The sequence below is a fragment of the Falco rusticolus genome, chromosome 3, assembly GCF_015220075.1.
Source record: "Falco rusticolus isolate bFalRus1 chromosome 3, bFalRus1.pri, whole genome shotgun sequence".
Taxonomy (NCBI): domain Eukaryota; kingdom Metazoa; phylum Chordata; class Aves; order Falconiformes; family Falconidae; genus Falco; species Falco rusticolus.
The window spans coordinates 21,102,526-21,125,151 of NC_051189.1; the positions used below are offsets into that span (position 1 = coordinate 21,102,526).

Consider the following 22,626-nt stretch of genomic DNA (forward strand, 5'->3'; position numbering starts at 1 on the left):
TGATCAAAAGTCAGTGGGACTGAGGCTTCTAAGACAATTAATGGCTTTTGAAATTTTTACCCCTGAGGAGCCTTTCCTCTGCTGATTTTGGCAGCCCTCAGCCAAAATCTACAAATGAGAGTTCCTCCTCTCAGCTGCTGGCTTTCTGAGCCATTTTCTGTATAAATAGAGATCACGTGGACTTTAATAAGGTCAGGGAATGTTTTTTAAATGTCTGTGATTTTTTTTTTCTCAAAACTTAATTTTGCCCATCTGATTTCTGTGGAAGTGGGAACAGATGCCAGAAGCTGAGAACTCCAGCAGCTTTGTGCTCACACTTACAGCAGAGCACTTGCAGGATTGGGACCCTCAATTACTATCACATGTAGAGTTACATACTGGCTCTTAGCTGAGATCTGCAAAAGCAGTCTGGTTCTCCTACCATGTCAAAGTTAGGGGTGTTTAAGGAAATACGGACATACCTTTGCTCCTTTTTTGTCTGTTCATTTGATGAGTGAGATTACTTCATGAAAGAAGAGATACACAGTGTGCCTTCTTGAACATAAATCCTCCGGTATTGATGCCTAAACTTAAGCACCTAATTCCATGTTTAGGCACCTTCATCACTGGCTCTTTATCTCCAAAAGTGAGTCTGCTAGTCTGTTTATAAAAGTCTAACTATTGATTTAGATTCCCCCATTTGAGACAACAGGACTTGGATATTTTTGCCTTGTGCCAAGAAATGAGAGTCAGAAGCATTTCCAGTTTTCTCGACGTCTCTTTCAGAGTGCTTAGTTCTGAGGGTACTACTTTTATCCAGTTACTGATCAGAAGAATAATCTGATTTTGCACTTTTTATACCACTTATGTTGTGTATCTAAATTTAAAAAAACTGAAAGAGAATCATGACTTAGATTTGCTCTCTAACAACGTCTGAGCTAGTTTGGAAATACACAATGTTCGGGAAGGAGCAGTGATCTGTGTGGACGAGCGCTGAGTTTTCAGGCAGCCGTTCAGCATCAGAGCTGCTGCGTGAATCTGTTTCAGCAAAGTGCTGGTGGAGAAAGGTTTGGGAGCAGGGATAGCAGTTCCTAAACCAGGCTCCCTCTGTCCTGCTTATGCACAGTAATGCCTCTACTGAACCATTTTTTGTGGGGAATAGTGTTATTCCTCCATTGTACTTCTTTTATTGATCTTATTTTTGATTGTTTCATATAAGTACTGTTTTAAAATTGCCTGAGTGGTCAAGCTGATTTAGAAAAGTGGGAAGATGTTTAGCCATAAACTTCGTAACGTATACAGCAGCTCCTAAAAGGGACTGATAAAACCTGTTGCGATACTAACATCGTAATTCTGGTGAAGACGCTGAGAGATGCTGCTGGCAGCTTTTTCCTGTGTTAGGTGATAAACTGTGAAAATAAAACAGGATACAAATTTAGGTGGACTGTAATTTAAATACTCGCAAGCACACCTCAGCAGAGATAACGCGTTACCTTGAGTCGATGTAGAGGAGGAAGGGAGAAAAATTGTGCTGTTCTGGGGGAAAACAAAGACAATCAGGGCTTTCTTCTTGAGCAGCTGCAGCCAGTTCCACTAATGGAAGTGCAAGAGCAGAAACTGGCAGCACAAGGTATGCGTTCGTTTTTACAGATGGCAATGCAGACAAGTTGGTAATTGAGAAGGAAGTCGTGTACGTGAGCTGTTTGACGGGGGACAGCCCATTACAGTACTTTCCTGTGTAATTGACTCGGTGAATTATTGGAGACAGAATTTCTGTTCCCCTTGAATGGGTTTCAATTGCTGCAAAGTGACATCATTATTGTGCGGGAAATGCAGGTTTTCAGGTTGCACTTTTGGGGTGGTTTTTTATCGGGTTCGGTTTTTTTTTCCTATTGTTGTTAATAAAACTTTTTAAATTAATTTTTAGCTTGCCTCCATGGAAGTCTGTGTTGCACTGCTGGTAGTCAGTAGCAAAATACACAGAAGCTAGACCATACCATAGTGGAGTAGCTGCTGTTTAAGGCAGTGGAAGGGATTTAAGGATGATCAGCTTGTACAAGTTGAAGGATAAGATCTTAAAAGTACATTATATCTAGTAAAAGACGGTTGAAGGAAACTGCTTCTAAAAAATCATACTGTATGTAGAATGATTAAGTAAATATTTAACTCTTTGCAGATCAGACTAACATGTAGTTCCACCAGAAAATATTTCTCAGTGTTCATTACAAATGCCTCATACTATAAATATGTGTATGTATATTTAGTCTGTGTATATGTATTTGGCCAAACAGGAGATCACACATATTTTTAACACACAGTGTTTAAAAAGCCACCACCACTAACTGTGATGAGGAAATCTAACCTGCAGAAAAAAAATATTGTTTCATATTAGTACCACTGCAGATCTTGACGGGGAAACTGTGAAATTACCTTCCATCCCTGTTTGGATTAACAAGGAGATACACTGTGAACCACGTAATTTTCATCGATAAATGCTCAAATGAATGAAAATTAACAAGTTGTTGTAAGGTGTATTGTGAATATTTATATGACCCCATAGTTACTTATGGCTCTTAAAGGATGGTTAAAGCAATGGTAAATTCCTGCCTGTGGAGCTCAGGCTCTGGCTGGAGGTGTGTGTCCAAAGCCGGTTCCCTTCCACCACAGTGGCAAAGGTTGGTTCAGTGCTAGCTTGGAGGAGGAAATAAAGCTGAGGTGACAGCAGTGAAGAGATCCAACAGCAGGTGACTGTGGCTTCTTTTTCTTAATTTAATTATTAATTACTTAATCATTTATTTTGATCAGCTATTGTTTTACTTCAGTAGCAATAATGACATTCCAAACTAATATTTTACTAAATTCTTCTTGCTTGGTAAGGCACAAAGAGATTGTGGTTCACTGCCTGTTTTATGGGTTTTGGGTTTTGGTTGTTTTTCCTTTTTTCAATAGTGAATGCTGCTGTCTCTAAGGTAGCTTTACAAAATACAAGGAAATGCTTCAAATGCTGGGACAAAATCTACTACTCATCTGCATTTTTGCTGCTGATAAAAAGTAATTGCAGTTTACATGCACATTAAAGTATTTACTCTCCCTAAGGGATCAAGGGTAGGATTCTGAAAGGCTGCTGTAGCAGTAATGTTTAATTTACTGTCTGCGTTTTCTCCCCTCTCTAAAAAAACCCTGATTCCTCTCATTAAAATTTTTTAATACAGCATATATCATAAAAAGATGCTGTCACAATAGAGCATTAAAAAATCCACTAAACTTTTTGTATGAATTAGGTGTGTGATTTTAACTTTCCTCTTGGCATTTTTACTTTCTTCCTACCTTGCCTTTCCTAACTTCTTTCTTATGCATCTTTCAAATACAGCTCTTTAATGTAATTGTTCTTGAAAATGTCTTAGACGAAGAATTTGGATTTGGCACATTAAATTAACTTCAAGAGGCATCTGTTAACTCATAGTTAAGGTTGAAAACAACTTTAACACTCTGCTTTATGTGTTTCGCTTTTTCTGACAACTTGTGCTTTGAGGCCGAAAATTTGCTGTGCCTGGTCTATTCCTGAAAGCTGTCCAAGTTATAAAGGGATGAAAACCCAATGACTTTCTTTTTAATTTAGACATAGTTACAGCAAAAACAACTAAAATTTTAAAATGTGAAATTTTACAGAGACATAGTTGTGGCTGTTTTCATAGTTGAGAGGGAGAACAGTTTTGATTAAACACGTTTGGAAAGGTCTGAGTGCCTCTGCAGCCAAAAGAAATGAAGGCTGAAAGATTCTTTTCCCATCCTAAACAGGAGAAAGTAGTGCTTACTCCAACATCCAGATGGTGCCTTGCTACCCAGGTTTTAAACTTCAATTAATTCGAGCCTCACCAAAACTCAGGAGACCTAAATACCTCCTCATGTGAGGAGGACAATACCTGGAAAGACCTAGCAGGTGTGAAACAAGAAACTCCTAAATACTCACATCAATGCAAACACAGCATACACCGATGTAACCGTCAGTGTATTATGCTGTTTTTCCGAACGATGTGGTAGCAACCGAACGATCACAGGTACAAGACCAGCTGCTCACAATTGATCCTCTCCACAGTGGGTCACCAGGCTCACACTGAACCAAGCGTGCGCAGGTTTCCTGGCACTCCCCTTTTGGACCTCCTGAGTTGCCGGAAAGCATCCAGAGGCAGCATTTTGCCTTTTTTCCAGTGAGGCATGTATGGTTGTAGTCCCCAACTCTGTCACTGGAAATAGGTCAGTATATGCTTACTCTTGGGTAACATTTATGATTTCTCTGCACCTTGTGCTCTGGAGCCGTGATTACAATGTGCTCCGTTCCTGGCACAGTGGGAAAGCCAGAGTTGGTAAAAAAATCCACTCGGGCTTCATCATCTCGTCGTTTTGTGAAGAGGAAGTGAAAGTAATCAGCAAGAAGACCGGTTTTGCTGAGTCCAAAACCAAGGGGGTGATGTAGGAAAAATGCTTGGCTGAAGCTCATGGAGCCTATTTGAGTTTCTAAAAGCATCTTCTGGCAGAAATTTTGAAAACAGGATGTATTTGGCACTAGCAGAGTCTCAGGCACCATTGCTTAGTCTAGCTAGCTAAAAAGCCACAGTTCTGGGCAGTGTTTTTGGCGGTGCTTTTACAATATATGTTTTGCTACATGAAGTTCCATTGAAATAATAATTGAAAGTACAGAATATTTTTACATATTTTTTGTATAACAGTGGAGTGTAATGATACGTCTACATGGCCACAAATTTTGAAATCATGTAAACTGTCAGGTCATCCTTTTAAAATCTAGAGCAGTTTTTGTGAAAAGAAGGGCCTGATCCTGTCAAGATGCCTGAGTGAATTTTTATTATGGTATTCTTTGATGGTTTATTGCTTAGCAGAAAGCACTACTAAAATTTCGTTGTTTCAAGTATTGGTAACTAGTGAAAATCATTTAAGGAGTTAAAAAAAAAAAAAAAAAAAGATCAGGCATTCGGGCTTGATGATGTGTATACCAAGTTTCAGACTTGTTCAATTTGAAATGGTCAAGATATGAAACCATAAAAAATGTGAGTAAATACTCTGCATATCAAGGGTTGTTATGCAATTACATGCTTTCAGCATGGTTCTTACTGAGGAAAAACAGTAGAGAGATCTGCAAGACATGTTCAGTGAATAATTGCAAACTTTCATAGCTTAGCTACATAAAAATAATAATCCACTTGTTGCTTTGCTACTACTAAAATACTAAAATATGTGCATACTTTTTTCCCCCAGGGGAAAGCCACTATGACTGTAGATTTGTTAGAAAGTTATCTGAAAAAAAATGAAATCCTTTCTGCTCCCCCCCCCCCCAGTTTTGGCCAGTCTCCAAATTATAAACAGCTGAACTGATTTAAATAAAGTTTTAAGTACCAAAAAAGAAAAGGGGGGGAAAAAAAGTTACATCTGGGCTGACAAAACGTGTGCCAAGTTTCAGCCCAATGTGATTTGAGAGAACCAACATATTAAACGCCCAGACCTAGGAACTGGAATGGAAACAGAGACAGGCTGTTTGCTGCACTGGCCCCTTCAGGATTTGGGATTGCAATGTAGTGGTTATAAGGCTCCAGATGATTAAAGCTTGACTTAGTAGATACATATTTTAGTAATTTCGACCCTCTTGGCTTTTCCTTCCAAGGATGTACAGGAAATTTTCATGGATAACTCCAGCTAGTGCTAGTGGCATTGATTGCAGACTGAAACCTTTTTATCTGTGGCTCAAACCCTCCCATGGCTAGTTGTGCTGACTTAACTTTTCTGGGCTGATCATAAGAGCTTAACTATGATAAGTATGCGTTCTCATTTGAAAAAGAGCCAAATGTTCCATAACACATTTATTGAAAGTGCTGGCTTGGGTGTTGCTTAGTAGAGCACCTGAGCACACGGCTGAGTTTTATGGAGGCTGTGGGCCATAGCTGTTGTACAGGCTTTGCTGGACTGAAGCTCAAGTGCCTCTTCCTTTGTAAGACCAGCCACAAAACCAGCAATATTGGCCGTTATTGACTAGTACAAATGCCAAGTATGCAAAGCCAAACAGACTCATGCAGAAGTATCATCACTAACAGCAGAAGTATCATCACTAACTAACATTTAGCGTGCACACACACACACACAAAATTAGATAATTTCTGTTGGCTAGTAACTGTTATAAAACTTGTTACATAGGAAGTAAAGGCGTAGGGTTTTCCTTTTTCCTTTTTTTAATATTTTTTCCTTCTTAAGAAACCACATCAGTTTAAGAGGACTACAGTCATTGTCAGCTTTTAAAAACAGCCTCCTTTATTTCTTACCAACGTCATCAAAATTTCTGAGGTGTATTTTGACAAGCAGATCCCTTCAGTGGTTAGTGGGATCTGAGAGTCAAGAATATGTAGTTCAATTCTGCCACAGTCGTGTTTCACCCCAGGAAATCCATCCTAAAGCTGTGTCCGCCCACTATAGAAAGCTGTTTCGTAACCCAAAAGCTCAACAAAGTAACAGCATTTAAGTTTTTTACAGAGGTGGTTTAATTCTTAATTTATTAGTATATGTCATCTATGTTGGAACACTTAGGAACTGAAATAATCATTGTTGATTATCCTGTAAGATCCTTAAATAATACAGAAATAAGAGAAGGTACAGAATGATAAGATGCAATGCCTAGAACGTAATGGGTTTTTTTACATACTTTCTGTTAGATGTAGGGAAGGATGTTTAGCTGGGATGCTTTGAAATTTTACACATAAATAGTTTGTAAGTACTAAATAAGCAGAGGTATAGGGTTTTGATACATATAGCTACTGCTAGGTATTTTGTAGACTATTGTCAGCTGTAGTCATTGTATTATTTCATTGCAGCTAACGTCCACTTTGAATTGGATCTTTCTTTTAAAAAGAGAGAAAAAATAAGTTACTTTTGTCAGTGTTTTAAAGATATACTACTCGCTAGCATTCAGTGAAGATTTCAGTAGTGTTATTAAACCCTCTGTCACTATTCAAGTTTGTACAAATGCAGCATATAGACTGCTCTCTCTATATTTTAAAAGTCTTCCATGACTTTGTGGAGGGTATTTCCCAAACTCAAAATCAGAAATGAAGGGGTGGAAAGACTGAGTCAGATTAGGACTCCACTTGGTTACTACACCACACCAAGAAGCCATAGGCCAGCAGACAAGAAGTAGGAATGGAAAGGAACAGTTCTGCAGTTGTATCTGAATCCTGGCCATATACAGTCATTTCCGCTTGGAAACTTCTCACCCTTTAAGTGGACCAAACTAGGGTTAGTTTCTTGAAGCTTTTATTGTACTCTTAAGCAAAACATTTGTGAAGCTGGGCAAGGGTATGTGACGACAAAAAGAATTGGGAGCTTCAATTTACTTGTAGACAAGTGCGCCTTCCCAGAATGATCTGCATCTTATATACACAACTAGTTAGATGTTTGCTGAAGGACATCAACTACAACTTAGTTCTCCCCTTAGCCAAATTGAGAAAAACGTAGTATATTACTGCTTCTGATTTAAGAGACAAAGTAGGGAATGATGTAAGGGTGTGAGAGAGGGATTATCTTGATGACAATCTTGATTTTATAAGTATCACTTTAAAGTAGCACAACCTGCTGTACTAATGAAATTGTGTTCTTGGTTTAAAAGGGCAATTGTTAGCCTGACTTTGTGCTCACTAAAAACATTTCCCCAATCTTGTTAAATTATTGCACTCATTTCAGATTTTTATGTGCAGCTTACCAGCCCTCGTTTTTTTACATTTCATTCATTTTCCTTGTATTGATGATTAATGGAGGATGTCGAACGTTAGAGTGAGCAGGCATCAGCAAATGCAAGATCATAATTAGTTTAGCTGACGAGGGCCTCTGATAGCACTTGCATCTGGATGGAAAAATTACCCTGTAGGGAACTGGCTGCTCACCAGGTCTTTTTAGTGATACATTGTGAAACACCCGATGAATCAAATGCCCTTTCAATGCCAAGAAAGTGTTCCAGTCTTGAAGCCAAAATTATGTCTGCAGAAAGCTTTCCATTTGAAATGTATCAGAGTACAATTATAACCATTGTATTTTTTTGGCATGAACACCAGTCTTCTACAGTATGGACTAAAGTTAAATAAATTATTTAAATTTTATGAAACCCTGAAATTTTTACTTATAGAGTTAGCAATTTTTAATTTATAATAGAATTCGTTTTCACTCAGGCTGTTTTTCCCTGTACTCATCCATTCTCATCTTAGATGCTGAAGGTTTCTTATTGATTTTTTCCTTTGCAAGAAGAGAACAGAGTGGAAATTCAGATTTTCTTTTCAGCAAAAGATTCCATTTCCTGCTTATTAGTATTTGTGCCTACAAACACAGCCTGACTTTTGTTTAAATGAGAAGTTTAATGAAATCATTACTCCGTAGAAAGAATTTAATGAGCAATACTCATAAACGTGTCTACTTTTAAATATTCCTGGATCATTATGAAAGCTGATGAATGCACAGCTCAGTCTGGTTAAAAATCAATTTGTATTTAGGAAAGTTGTACCGTGCCTTTCTTCGCCTGACTAAAACAAAATAAATCTATCTGTCGATGAGACAGTGTTTTCTGGGATTTTGGGTTCAAAAAGGGTCCCATTAAGAATACTGTACTTTTATTTGGCTGGCAGAGGCTAGTCCTTGTTTACAGTGGGCTGTGGGAAATATACGGTAGCTTATACTGATTTCAGAAGTGGAAAAGACTGGAACTGAATATCATGTATTCAATTAATGAAATATAATCTCTATTAAAGGAATTAGTATGATGCAGATACAAACTGCGAATAATTGAAGTGGTGGTGTTTCAGAATTCTTGTTACTGATCATACTTTAAAATCAAGCAAACTATAACAAAATAATCTGTTATGAAATGTGGTGAACAAACTAGAAGTTTACAGAATGTTCTCTACCAGCTTCCAGAGGGGTTTTTCAGAATTTGCTGTTTAGAAACCATCATTAAATGCACAAAACCTGAAGTTCAAAAAGTTAAAGCTGTTATTCTGAAAAGGCTTTGGTGTTTCACACACCTCATCCATCACTCTAGGGTTAATTATAATGAAAATCAGTGGTGCCTATTAAGCACAATTGAACCTGACCTCATTATGGGCAGTGTGGTTTTATACTGTCATTGTTGCCAGTCTAGAGACAAAACTCCTGTGTTGATTTGTCCTAACTCCGCAGCTCATGTGACTCACCTCTGACCTGTTTTTTTTTCTCTGTGTGTTTTTTTTTTTCTCTTTTTTTTCTTTTTCTTCCCTATTTCAGAGACGTAGAGGCTCGGGTGTTTTTTGTGCCAATTGCCTGACCACAAAGACCTCTCTCTGGCGAAAGAATGCAAATGGTGGATATGTATGCAATGCGTGTGGCCTCTACCAGAAGCTTCACTCGGTAGGAAGAACTTACTGGTTTGTTCAGAAAAAAAGGGGTTATACAGCTAAGCTGGGCAGCTGTGGTCTTGTCTGGTTGTGTGATTAGTACCACTCCCTGGCCTGCAGTTAATTTCCTAACAGGGTTTTGTAGCATGGTCACTTTGGGATCAGATGTGATTCATTATGAAACAGGCTGAGATGCTGTGGGTAGATGTGTTTGAGATCACCAGTGATGCATTTAATTATTTTGATACAAAATAAGGGGAAAATTATTTCTTTTCTGGGAATTCCATTTAAAGGCATACAATATGTTGGTGATGAAAGCTCTCTAAATTCAAGAGCCCTTGTGTTCATAATAAAGTAAAAAAATAAAAAAGAATCCTTAAAGTTAGACATTACATCTATATCAAAAATAGCCCTTGCTGTGGTTTTTGTTTTCTTTCACTTCTCTTCCCTCCCTTTATTCTTGACAGTAAATTTCTTGGAGATACGGGGTGGTGGGCTTTTTTTTCTTTTTTCTACAGTTCTTATAGTCTGCTGGAGGATTCTGAAATAACCCAGGAAGGAAGCTACTCACCTGATGGCACTCATCACTTGGTGAAGGGAAGATTCACCATCCCTCAGGATCAGGCAGGGAATAAGTAATAATCACAGGCTGTCTGTATTGTTTTTCATCTTATTGACACTTGACTTGATCCTGAAAGATGTTGAATGCTCTGGTCCAGGTCCAGGAAGGCCATGCTTAAGTGTTTCCTTGGATCAGTGCCAAAATGCTCAGAATCTTTTAGGTTAAGACCCACTAGTTAAATATTATCCCTGCTATCTTGAATAGAAGCACATGGGAGAGTCAGGTGACCAAGACTTGACTATAATTAATTTTTACAACATTCCCTTGAAGTTAAAAATTGTTAGTATTTTTCAGAAATAGAAACTGAGGCAGCCTTTGGGAGATTGCCAGGGTAACATAACAATTCAGGCTTAGAGCCCAAATCAGAAATCTATGTTGTGGCTGAGTGCTTATTTTTTAAAACTTTTTTTCAGGAAAAAAAAAAAAAAAAAGCACTTAAGAAACTATATTTCAAATACTACCAAGTGGTTATGCCTATTTCTCTTTAAATTTGAGGACTAAGCTTCTAAATCAATTAGTAGCTTTTGTGAATTTATTTTACCTTTGATCTTGTGGACAGGCTATATAACAACCTTGTTTACTCAAGATCCTGTCCAGCCAACCTACTTAATAAAAAAGAAAAATATTTGAATTTTTAAAAGCAGCAAGACCATCACCAGTCTGAAAGCTTAGCTCTGTTTGCCATGTAACTATTTTTAAGCTCCAGAACAACTGAGCCAGTCAGATAGCATCTGAGCAGGAGAAGATGGACTAATGCATGATCTCTGGCCACCTTCTTGGCCAGGTCTTGCTGAAAGTATCATCTTCTTGGAGATTTCTCAAAGTTCTAGACATAATATCTAATTTAAGGAAATTGATCAGCGGTGAGCATCCAGAAAGATTTTAAAGAGGACAGTTTGGCTTTTAACGTTAATTTGACGTTTGAGTCCAGTAATTTGCAGAACTTCCGTTCACAGCCTCTATTTTCCCTTTTTTAAATACACTTTTCTATCCTGTTACGTCTTACCATGATTATTAGCACAAATTATTGAATGGATAAAAACTACAAGCATTGCTTTTGAATTCAAACACATAGATAATTCTTATGAACCAGTAGGAAAAAAATTAGTAAATTAGTGTGCTTCCAACAACAATAATTAGCAATACAATGTCAAGCTTTATTTTACGCATATAGAAAGCAAGAAGCTGACACTATCTTTTAGCTCCAGTGTTCAAGCGTGGCAATAAGCTGTCACTCAGTGGACATTTGACATTAATATCCTCAATTGAACTTTGACCAAACAAATGCAAAGAATTTAATTAGGCCTCCACTCTGCTGTGGTACAATAACAACTCCATTGTAAGCTGGAGTCTGAAATAATGAAACAAATCTTTCCTTTAGGACACCTTTTAAAATAGTCCCATGCAAAGGGATGCTCTTTAGATTGACTAGAATTAGATTAGATTATGAATTAGATTAGAAAGATGACGTTTTCTTTTATCTGTCTGCCTGTCTATGTCATCAAGAAAAATTACAGTATGCCATGTATGTTTTTGAATTAAGGAGTCTAGGGTGATGCAATCACTAGGCAAATGTCTGAAACTGTAAAAACCCAAGGGAATAGAACTGTTCCCTTCTGTGAGCCACCCTGTTAAAGTAAATTATGCTACACAGCTCAGTAAAATTCACCTATAGTAGGTTTGTACATTTCATAGTTCCCTTTTGATTGGATTGTGACTATCTAGAACTACTCTTCATTAACTCAAAAGCATGTGTAATGCTAAGTGTGTATAATAAGTATGTATAATAATCTCTAAGGTCCCTTTTTTACTTGTGTTTAATAAGAAGAAAAATCTATGGTCTGTCAGATACTACTAGGTGGTAGTGACTGACAAATAGTAGTCACATTTACATTTCTACAATACCCTTGCATAATTTTTCAACGTGTTTTCAGAAATGTTCAATCTATCCAGAGGTCGTTTGCATTAAAATTGCAAGGTTTTCCACATTTTTCTCCTCTAATGCAGACAACTATGTTAAGAAATGTGTAATAATATTCCAATGGTCAATTACTAAAATTGTTTTCATAAAAAAATGCAGTTTATTGCAAACATATACACAATATTCACATTTGCTGACAAGAAAAGGAATATTCCTTGTCTCCCCAGAATCATGAATTTGATCGTTATTATTGTGGTGCTGTTCCTCATTTTTAATAGCTCTAACTTGGTCATGGAAAACTAGATTTTGTTCCATAGTGATTCCTTGGCCACGTCTTTGGTCTCCTTCAGTGAGAAGTTACAGTGTTTTATTTTAGGATTAGACATATGTGATCTTGTAGTGGAGAGATCACTGCAATTTCCCATGGTATCTAGGAAGTCTAATCAAAATAATTTAATGAAATACTTGCTGGGTGTTGTGATATATTTTTTTTAACTTACTGATATATTTGGGGTAGGGAGATTTCCAAGTAATATAGAGATGGAAAAAAATCTTTGTGATGATATTCAATATGTTATATATAACAATTAAGGATCTGACATAAAGCATTTTTAAAGTAATGTTCTGGTAATGTTTCCACTATTTTCTAAACTTAATGCCACACTGAAAATCAAGAAGAGAGCTTAAACTTTTCTGTCTGCCTTAGTTGCAACTGAATGCAGAATATTTCTATCTGCACCTTAGTACTGTGAATAAGTTAAATATTCTAAAGTTAAATAAAAGTAGCTTTACTCCACTGAATAGTCCATTTTAATCAGCTAAAGTTAGTCGGAGGAGTACAGTCATTTGCATGCTGAAGAATTTTTCAGTTGGACCTACAGCCTTTAACTCCTAACGTCATGTAACTTTGAAGAGCCAGAGCTGCAAATAAGTGTGCGAGGTCCTTAATCACAGGTATGAAGATGTTTCTTTTAACTGCTTCCACAATCAGGCTTCATACCTGTAGCATGAAAAGTAAGACTAAAACTTTTTCCAAACTACTGAAAGGTATTCCATAAGCCATATGATAATGGTCTGTAGTGAATAAATAAAAGTTTAATAAGAGCAACATCAACAGTATTATAAGATCTTACACAGCATGTCAGTATGACAGTGTTACAATTGTCATAAAGAGGTGAGGCAATTACACTGAGCTTATTATAAGAGTATATGCTTATGTATATTAATTGGCTATAGATTCTGTAAACTATAAACTTTAATTGCATAGAATATGCATAGAAAATATTATACTTTTATGTAGCATGACTGCCTCAACTTGGATCTGTTTGAGGAGACCGTTTTTCTGCTAAGTTTAAATTTTGCTTATTAAAAATCTAAATCAAAGTGTATCTTCCTTCTGATTCAGAGTTTTAATAGAAAGTAAAATCTTAACAAGCAGCTACAATGCCTAAAATGTAGTTAACCATTAAGAATAAGCTGACCTCAGGGAAATAAATAGGTGAAAGTGGAGAGGAAGATAGCAAGTCAAGAGAGAAACTAGATCTCTACAAGTAAAAGAGTGAGCGCTCTTCCAGCTCTGGATATTTTTATATTAGTTCAGTGTTATGAACACATATAAATTATGTTACCGTCAAAGTACAAATTGTTTTGGATATTGACTGTACACCAAAATTTAATCTGCACTTTAAAACAATGTTAAAAAGAACATTTCCAAATAAACATGTAAGTGGAATACTGTGTGGGGCACCTTTCCGTCCTCCAACCAAAATAGGATTATATGTGCATTTGGATGAGACAAATGGCAACTGCCAGTACACCAAACAGAATGACTTTTAGGCAGTTTTTGTTGTTCTAACATCTGCATAGTAGAGCAACACATACCAATGTTACAGCACCACCTTTCATTCACATAGCATTGCCTTCCTGTTGAGGGACCTTTCAGACAGGGCTGACTGCTGTCCTTCCTTGTACTATTGGGGTTTTTTTCTTCATGCAACAGTATTTTCAATTCTCATCTAAATATGTCACCTGCCCTGAGCTGGTGTGGAGAAGTAGCAAATGGAAACAGAAGTCCTTACTTGGTTCTTGCCTCTGCCTCTTCTGTGATGCTTTTTTCTTTATAGACCCTTTTTTCCCACCTTCGGGGGATGCCATCTGTCCCTCATGACTTAGTAGCACAACATCAGTAACATTTAGAAAGAAATACAGCAGGAATGAAGGATGGGGAGTTGGTACCAAAGTCCCAGGTAGACCTTTTGGTGCATAGGAGTAGTTCTCCTGGGCTTTCTTCTCCATCTTTCTCAGTCCCTTTCCAGCCACTACCTATCTACTCACCCCCGCAGTGGACCTGCTTCTCTTTTGCTAGGTGACAGCATTGGTGGTCAGCAAGCCCTGTATTTGCTTGCAATTTCAAAGGGGAGTGAGTGTCAAGGTAAGTGTTACTCAGTTCTTGTCATGGTGTGATCGATGCAAACCCCTCCCCAGTACCAGCTCTGGTAACCTGGTGCATAGAATAACACTAGTACATAGGGCTGTGCGTCTCCCACCTCATCCCCAGCACTCAGCACCCACTTTCAGCATGGCTACTCCAGAACTTTTCAGCAGTAAGGAGTAATAAACGCTTTGACAGCTTGGATACTTCATACCTTTTTACGTAAACAGGTACGGTATGTCTAAGGCTGTTGACTTAGCTTGATAAAACAAACCAATTCATAGTTTACTTTTAGCCTGAGGGGCCAGGAACCAGCATTTGGGTGGAAATTTGGTCATTCCCGTAAAACTCTAACAATATAGCTCTTCTGAAAAGAAAAGATAAATTTGTGTGAGCGTGGTCTCACGGATTTGTTTAATTTGTCTTTCTTTTTTTTCCTTTTGTTCATTATGTGTGTGTTCCATGCAGACTCCCAGGCCTTTAAACATCATTAAGCAGAACAATGGTGAGCAGATCATTAGGAGACGAACAAGAAAGCGCCTTAACCCGGAGGCACTTCAGGCTGAGCAGCTAAACAAACAACAGAGGGGTAGCAGTGAGGAACAAGTCAATGGAAGCCCCTTAGAGAGGAGGTCAGAGGATCATTTACCTGAAGGTCATCAGAGAGAAATTCAGCTTCCCAGCCTCAGTAAATATGAGGCCCCAGGTTCATTGACTAAAAGCCATTCTGCTCAGCAGCCAATATTGGTCAGCCAAACTCTGGATATTCACAAAAGGATGCAACCTTTGCACATTCAGATAAAAAGTCCTCAGGAAAGTACTGGAGACCCAGGAAACAGTTCATCGATATCAGAAGGGAAAGGAAGCTCAGAGAGAGGCAGCCCAATAGAAAAATACATGAGACCTGCGAAACACCCAAACTATTCACCACCTGGAAGCCCTATTGAAAAATACCAGTACCCACTTTTTGGACTTCCATTTGTACACAATGACTTTCAGAGTGAAGCTGACTGGCTGAGATTCTGGAGTAAATATAAGCTGTCTGTTCCTGGGAATCCACACTACTTGAGTCATGTGCCTGGCCTACCAAATCCTTGCCAAAACTATGTGCCTTATCCCACCTTTAATCTGCCTCCTCATTTTTCAGCTGTCGGATCAGACAATGACATTCCTCTAGATTTGGCGATAAAGCATTCCAGACCTGGGCCAACTGCAAATGGTGCCTCCAAGGAAAAGAGTAAGGCACCACCAAATGTAAAAAATGAAGGTCCCTTGAATGTAGTAAAAACAGAGAAAGTTGATAGAAGTACTCAAGATGAACTTTCTACCAAGTGTGTGCACTGTGGCATTGTCTTTCTGGATGAAGTGATGTATGCTTTGCATATGAGTTGCCATGGTGACAGTGGACCTTTCCAGTGCAGCATATGCCAGCATCTTTGCACGGACAAGTATGACTTCACAACTCACATCCAGAGGGGCCTACACAGGAACAATGCACAAGCTGAAAAGAATGGAAAACCTAAAGAGTAAACCTTAGCACTTAGCACAATTAAACAGAAATAGGTTTCCTTGATGGGAATTCAATAGCTTGTAATGTCTTGTGAAGACCTATAAAGCACTTCATATAGAGAGCATGCCTTATCCAATATTAATTCCCTTATTCTTTTTTTTCTCTTTTCTTCTCTTTTTTTTTGTGGTTTTTTTTTTTTTTTTTTCCTTTTAAATGAGTGGGTTACCAAGAAAAAAAGAACAGTTGGTTGGTGGCCAGAAGGGGGAGAAGATAATTATATGGGACATGGCCCACCAAAGCTAGCCAGAATGCAGTGAATCATGGCGAATAACCTTGAGAAAGTTTTACCGGACAATTAATACCTTTGCTGTTGTGTAAGAGACATAACTGGCAAGAGTGCAAAGATGTGTATACGTATATACTGCTGCAGGGGTGTAGTGAACATATGCACATTGTATATAGGAACTAGACTTGTTAAATATACAGATTTAAAAGGTCGTTTTCTTTTCTTTAATTTGGGCTAGTTTCTGCCCTACAACATGCCTTAGGATCACTTTGTCCTCAAAGCTTTGGCAGCAACTTCATCTAGATGTTTCTCAGACTCAGTTGATTTTTAGCTACCATTTTATCACTACATTCTTTCTGGCACACTTTACTCTAGGAAAACCATTTTGTGCAAATGAAGTCTCTAATACAGAAGCCACACTCCGGGTTTAATTTGCATAGAACAAGGTAACCTGCTGTATTTTATTTTAATATATTTTTAATATATTACATTTCTAAACCTTAAAGTCTAAGGTTACTTCTCCACAGGCTTAACATTGCTATACATACCAGTCAATCCCTTCAGTAGACTTATACCAGCTTTTGCTAAGTAGCATTAAATGTCTTCATAGTACTTTTTAATACTTAAAGCTTTTTAAAACTATCCATGAAGGGAAAGCTCCTCAGCATAACTGCTCAGGGAAATAGGGCTAAATAACTAAATATTAAATAATTGGTTAAAGGTGCTGTTAGACGAGCCTCCATGCTTGCTACAAGGGTGTACAAGAACTGACTTTAATCATTTTCATTTTAGTGTCCCAACCAGTAGTTTATTATTTTGCCACAGGGATGTAGAAGATATTACAAGCTACTGGATGCACTGTCAGATTAACTTATTTCATTAAAGAAGTTGGGAGAACAAATAGAAAAAACCTTATTTTTCTAGTAAATATTAATGTATTACATTTCAAATAATGGTGCCTGACATATTGAATAATTATTTTCTACAGTGTACGTATGCAACAAAGATATTCCATCATGCATTAGAGTCAGTTCTGGCTCTGCCTCGCTGTTTACATTTGCAAATGTAGCAAACAAGGTAATGAAGCAACTATTTCTATTGCAGTAGGTATCTTTTTTTTCTGTGTGTGTGCATTAAAGTTGTAAACGATAACATGAAATGAATGAAATTTGTTGATATTAATGGTATGGAAAAACAAGAAGGAAATGAAAATATTTTTATGCCTACTTAGGAAAAAAAGGGTAGCACTATTCATTCCAAGTACTTTTGTATTCTTAAGCTCTTAACTCACATTGTTATGCTTAAAATGATAAACATATATCCTCTTTTTATTGCTTTGTCTGTGTTTCAGAAGAAACATTTCAGAAATTATTTTGATAAGTGCTGTTTGACGATGCAGCACTGATGTTTTATTGCATTCTGTAGTAGCATTGCACTCCATTTTTACAATATTATGCAGTTGCTTTTTTGTTTTGTTTGGGTTTGTTTCTTTTTCGCAGTGCAGGGTCTTAGTTCCTTATGGTTGGATGGCAGGTGTAGCTCAACTGGTTCATGAATGTTGCAGCGAATGAAGTTTAAAAATGCCTTTCTAATATTATGTTGTCTTTTATTTCTCCATTCATGCATTTTATTTTTTAAAATGTTCTATAAAAATATCTCTGGACTAAGTCCTCACTTGAGATTATATGTAAAGGGTCCTATTCCAATCTCACTTACATGCCACCTTTCTCAGATTTTCATGTAATTGAAACTAAAGCATCATTAAAAAAAAAAAAAGTTCTTGTATTTAACTCACCTGAATCTCACCACTCTCCCTTCTAGAATTTGGTGCACTTGTAAGATACTTAACCAGATAGACAGGGAGGTGGAAGATAAAAGGAGAGGTGACAGGAAATGGCTTTTAGGGGTTGGCAAAAGGAAAACCAGGGAGGGACTGGCCTAAACGTTCAGCACTTTGATAGTCTTTTGAAAAATAATGTGCCTAAAGCAGCTGGCAATGAACATCACCATGCATGAGAAGCACTTACACAGTTGATCACCAATGGTCTTGCTGACCTTGGCAGTATTTTAGGTGTTACATTTTCACACAGATGAAACGTTATTGCACAGTTTCTCTGAGTCACTAGGCACAGACAGACTATTGTTCAGCATTAGGCTTGCATTCCTTCCTGCTCCACCCATTGCTTCTATACTGGTGAGCAGCATATGGAAAGTCCCACTCAATCTGTTCGCAGTTGAGTCCTATAACCCTTTAATAGTGTTCTAGGTTAGCAAAGGATATTGGGCCACATTCTTTTCTTCTATTTTTTAGATGAATCTCCAGCTTGATATCAGTGCCAGACAAAGTCTGGTTATGTTTTTACTATTGTTCTCCAATAATAAGTTCTGACTTGGTTTTTGTGGATTTATTTTTGTTGGGTATTTTTTTGTTTCTTTTTTTTTTTTCTGTGGGGACTTAAATAGATTGCCCTCGTTTTGTTACGTCAGGGTCCAGTGTGTGTCCTTTTCAGCTTTTCCAAGAAACATGTTAGACTTGCGAAGCAGTGATTTTTATCAGCTTCAGAGGTAGCTGCCTGCCAGTTTTCAGTAGATACTGGTTTGACTTACTTCATCTAAGACCCACCAGTTCCTGCGGCTTCTTCACTGATGGAAGTTGCATCTTCATGGCAAAATATTTTAAGGGGGACATGCGCATTGTAAGACTTGAGCACCACCCTGTACTTCATAACACCTCTGGCTAAACTCAGAAGCAAGAGGCCAATAACAGGAAATACACATATCAGGGTTTGGGGTTGAGGAGAAATGAAATCTTATGAGTGCAAAGAACAAGACATATTTTTGAATGTTAGTATTGCACACCTAGGTGGTGCAAATAAAATTTGAAAAAAATTCATTGTTCTTGCCATGACATATTGAGATGTTCTAAGACTTCTGCTTTGTAAGAAATGGGATTTTGTATAGCCTGTTCTCTTTGATTGGGGTGGGGGGAGCACAGCTTTGTTTCTTAACAAGAGAGGTGACTCTCCCTCTTCCAGACCCCCTCACAATGGTTATTAATCAAAAGAAAAATAAAATCTGACATTGAAAAAGAATAATCTTGTTTAATAACTGTCAGATGGAAACCAATGTTAGCACACACAATTACTGCACCCACTGCATTTCGATCAACTTTACAACACTAAAAATTGAACTTTCAAAGAATCATTCTTTGTTCTCAATTTGTCAGTGTCTTCAAGGTGTTTTACTCCTCTTATTAAGGAATGGTAGTTTGAGATCTTAAAATGTATTACAAATTGGACCACAAAATAAGTAGATGGTACAAAACAAGAGGCTTTGTGGTGCCTGTCATTAATCAGATTGCAGAACAGGAACAATGTTTCCATTAACACCCTGTATAGAAGGAGCTGTCACACAGCATCGTCTTGCAAACCAGACTGTCTCTGAGTGGTCACTTGGTGGCTGCTGCCCCATGATAATGAAGCGGGAGACTAAGGTTTTCCAGAGCACTGCTTGCATCCAGGTTTTAAACTCCAGTTGCTTTCCAAAAGAAGTTTTGCACCTAATTGCCACTGTACTGATGAAACTCCCCCTTTAATTTTTCGTGGACCATCCCAAAAGGGGGAGGGAAACTGAGTATTTGCATCTTGGTTTTGCCTAAAAAATACAGTGTTGCACATTGCAACTATTTTACAGAGGGAGAACACAGAGGCATCTCAAAAAGTCGAAGCATGCTGTGAGTGATAGATTGTTTTTGCAGTTATAGGGGCAGCAGGACAGAAGTGAGTGATGTTAATTGCATACGGTGCTGAAACATAGTGGTTGTGCAACAGGGAGACCTGATTTGGCAGCTGTGGATTAGTACCCATTTCAGGGATGGACTTTCAAGTCCATCTTTGGGCTGGACAGTGTTGCTTTGTAGTCACAACTACTTGCTTTATGTGCTAAGGATGTTGTCTACCATCTGCATTTTTTGCCCAGGATGTCTAAATATATTCCCGTTCTTGCTCCTGTATTGATTTTTCTTGGCTGACTTAACATGCTAATTCTTACTACTGGTCAGGAAAAGCCAGAGAGATTAGAAGTTCACTTCTGTTCAGCCAGAAGGGTAGATATATTTCCTTCTGCTTCTGTGGACACAGTTATGCTTGGCAAAGAATAGTGAGCAATTTGTCAGCATATCCCAAATGTGACAGATAAGTGAGAAATCCCTTCTAAACTTTTCTCTAAAGTGAAGATGGGCCAAGTAGAATGATTTACATAATTTCCTCACCTCAGAATAGGATTCCTCCCTACACTCTTCCTCACAATTCAATTTCATTTAGCCAGCTCTGGAAAGCTGGCAGTTGGTGAGATGCTACTTACACAGTAGTCACACATACCCCAATTTTTAAGAGGATAAAAGACAATAATTTAATGGCTGCCAGCCAGATAACTACCGGTTTCATTTAATTTTTGGTTACACTTAGTAAAGTAAAATTCTTAGAATAAACATTGTAACAGCAACCACAATTTTCCATTCCTATCATTTTGGCCTCTGAGCTTTATGTTGAAGGAGAACAGGAGAAAAGGAAACATCTCAAAATGCCATTGTAAATTTAGCTTATAGAATATTCACCAGCAGGAAAAGGAAAAAAAAAAAAAAAAAAAGAGTACTTCATAAAGAATGACTTCATGTTGCTAAAAACCATCATTAAACTTGTAGCCCTGATTTGACTATAGAATGTTGGCTCTTAATGTTTTGTCCTTACAACACATGGATGTGTTTTTTGTTTTGTTTTGGGGTTTTTGTTTTGTTTTTTGGTTTTCATAGTGCATGTTCATTTCTACTCACAAACATGTTCTTGGTGTATTTCTTATGCAAACAATCTTCAGGCAGCAAAGATGTCTGTTACATCTAAACTTGAATAATAAAGTTTTACCACCAGTTATAAAACAGATTCATGTCATTGTTTCTGGGGAGGATGTAATGTCATAGTGTCACTACACCATAGCGGGGTTGGGGAGGAGAACAAGCTAGAGTCCAGCTGCTCTGAGGGCATGACAGGGCCTGACAGCATCTCTGAGTAATGGCTGGTGATTACAGCTGAAAGGCAAAGGCAGCCTTGCCCAAATGGTAAATGCATGAAAAGAGAGGAGCTCCTTCAAAGACAGATTTGCCCTATTTGCAGTTCTTCTCCATTAAGGACTTCAGGTGTGATCCAAAACTCATTCAGGATTTAGCATGAAAGTCTCTTTCAGTGGGGTCTGAACTTTTTTCAGTACTCCAACAGCCTGGCAATATATTACTGGTTTTATTCTGCTTCCCAAAAAAGGACCAAATTTTGGAATAATTTTGAGATATTATGTAAGAAAGGCTGATACTGAAGTGTGATAGGTGCCCCAGGGTTACCAGGTCTGCGTTTCACACAAAGCCCATGGCAGTCTTTAAATAATCCCTGATACTCAGGACTGGGGTTCCACATCATCCACAACTTTTCCAGGAAGTCCTGCTCGCTCCCGTCACACAGGTTATTGACCCAATGGTGACTCAAGAACAGAGAGTGCCACCTACAACGTTGCCACCACCACTTCCTCCAGCAACCTTGGAGGTTTCCTCAGAGATCCCAAATCGGAGCGCTGACCAAATCAGTTCAGCTTGGCATTTCTGTTCCGATGAGCTCACAGCCCAGGGTGGTATGGCTCCCAGCCATCATTTCCATTAAGCTGTAATTTCCTTTCTCTGTAGGATTTGTCTCATCTCCATGGATGAGATACTGTTCGCTCCCATACAAAATAATGTTTTAAAATAATACAAAATGGTAAAATCTGTTTATAATGTTAAGAGTACAATTTTCTAGAGCTTAATTTTAAAAGCACCATGCCTAAAATAACTTCACCCTGCTATTCATTCTTCCAGTGAATTCAGATGCAGACCCTATGCATTTTCAATCTCTTTAATTTCCTGAGATTAATAAAAAATAATAACTGTGGTAAAGAAAAAAGAAGAAAAAAGAAATGCTTTCAGAAGCAGGGAGAGAGAGTTTTGGAGACATCAATTTTATGCTTAAACTTTAACCATTTTGAAAAAGGTGCTACATGCAAAAGCTAGTAAATATACATTGTGTAAGACTACATATGTGTATATATACACTGTATATCTAGGAATGTATATGTAAAGACTATATACATACACAGAGATACATATATATTCACACAGAGGAAAAGTGTATGTATCTACAGAGAGAGTTTAAAAATCTGGTATTTTCACCTGATTTAAGAACATCTTTTGAGGATACCAAGATTTAATCCAAATTAATGTTCTTGTTATAAAACTACTCCTGACTAATGCAGTCTGTCTTTAATCAGAGTTAAAATCAGTGTTTAATATTGCACTTTTGTCCCCATATACTGAAGCCAGCTTGTAATTGTAGGAGCTGATGACCTCAAATTTTCCTTTGTGGTTCTGCTGTTTGTATAGCCTACTT

At 37.7% G+C, this 22,626-nt stretch overlaps 1 protein-coding gene across 1 annotated transcript in view; it reads left to right on the top strand.

Annotated features, from left to right (window-relative positions):
• Positions 1 to 21,090, top strand: part of TRPS1 (transcriptional repressor GATA binding 1) — a 219,957-nt gene extending 198,867 nt beyond the window's left edge. Inside the window, exons 6-7 of the mRNA XM_037381557.1 lie at positions 9,283 to 9,405; positions 14,835 to 21,090. Coding sequence (XP_037237454.1) covers positions 9,283 to 9,405; positions 14,835 to 15,896 — 1,185 coding nt within the window. The 3' untranslated portion in view covers positions 15,897 to 21,090. The remainder of the gene's footprint in view (positions 1 to 9,282; positions 9,406 to 14,834) is intronic.
• The last annotated feature ends 1,536 nt before the right edge of the window (positions 21,091 to 22,626 follow it).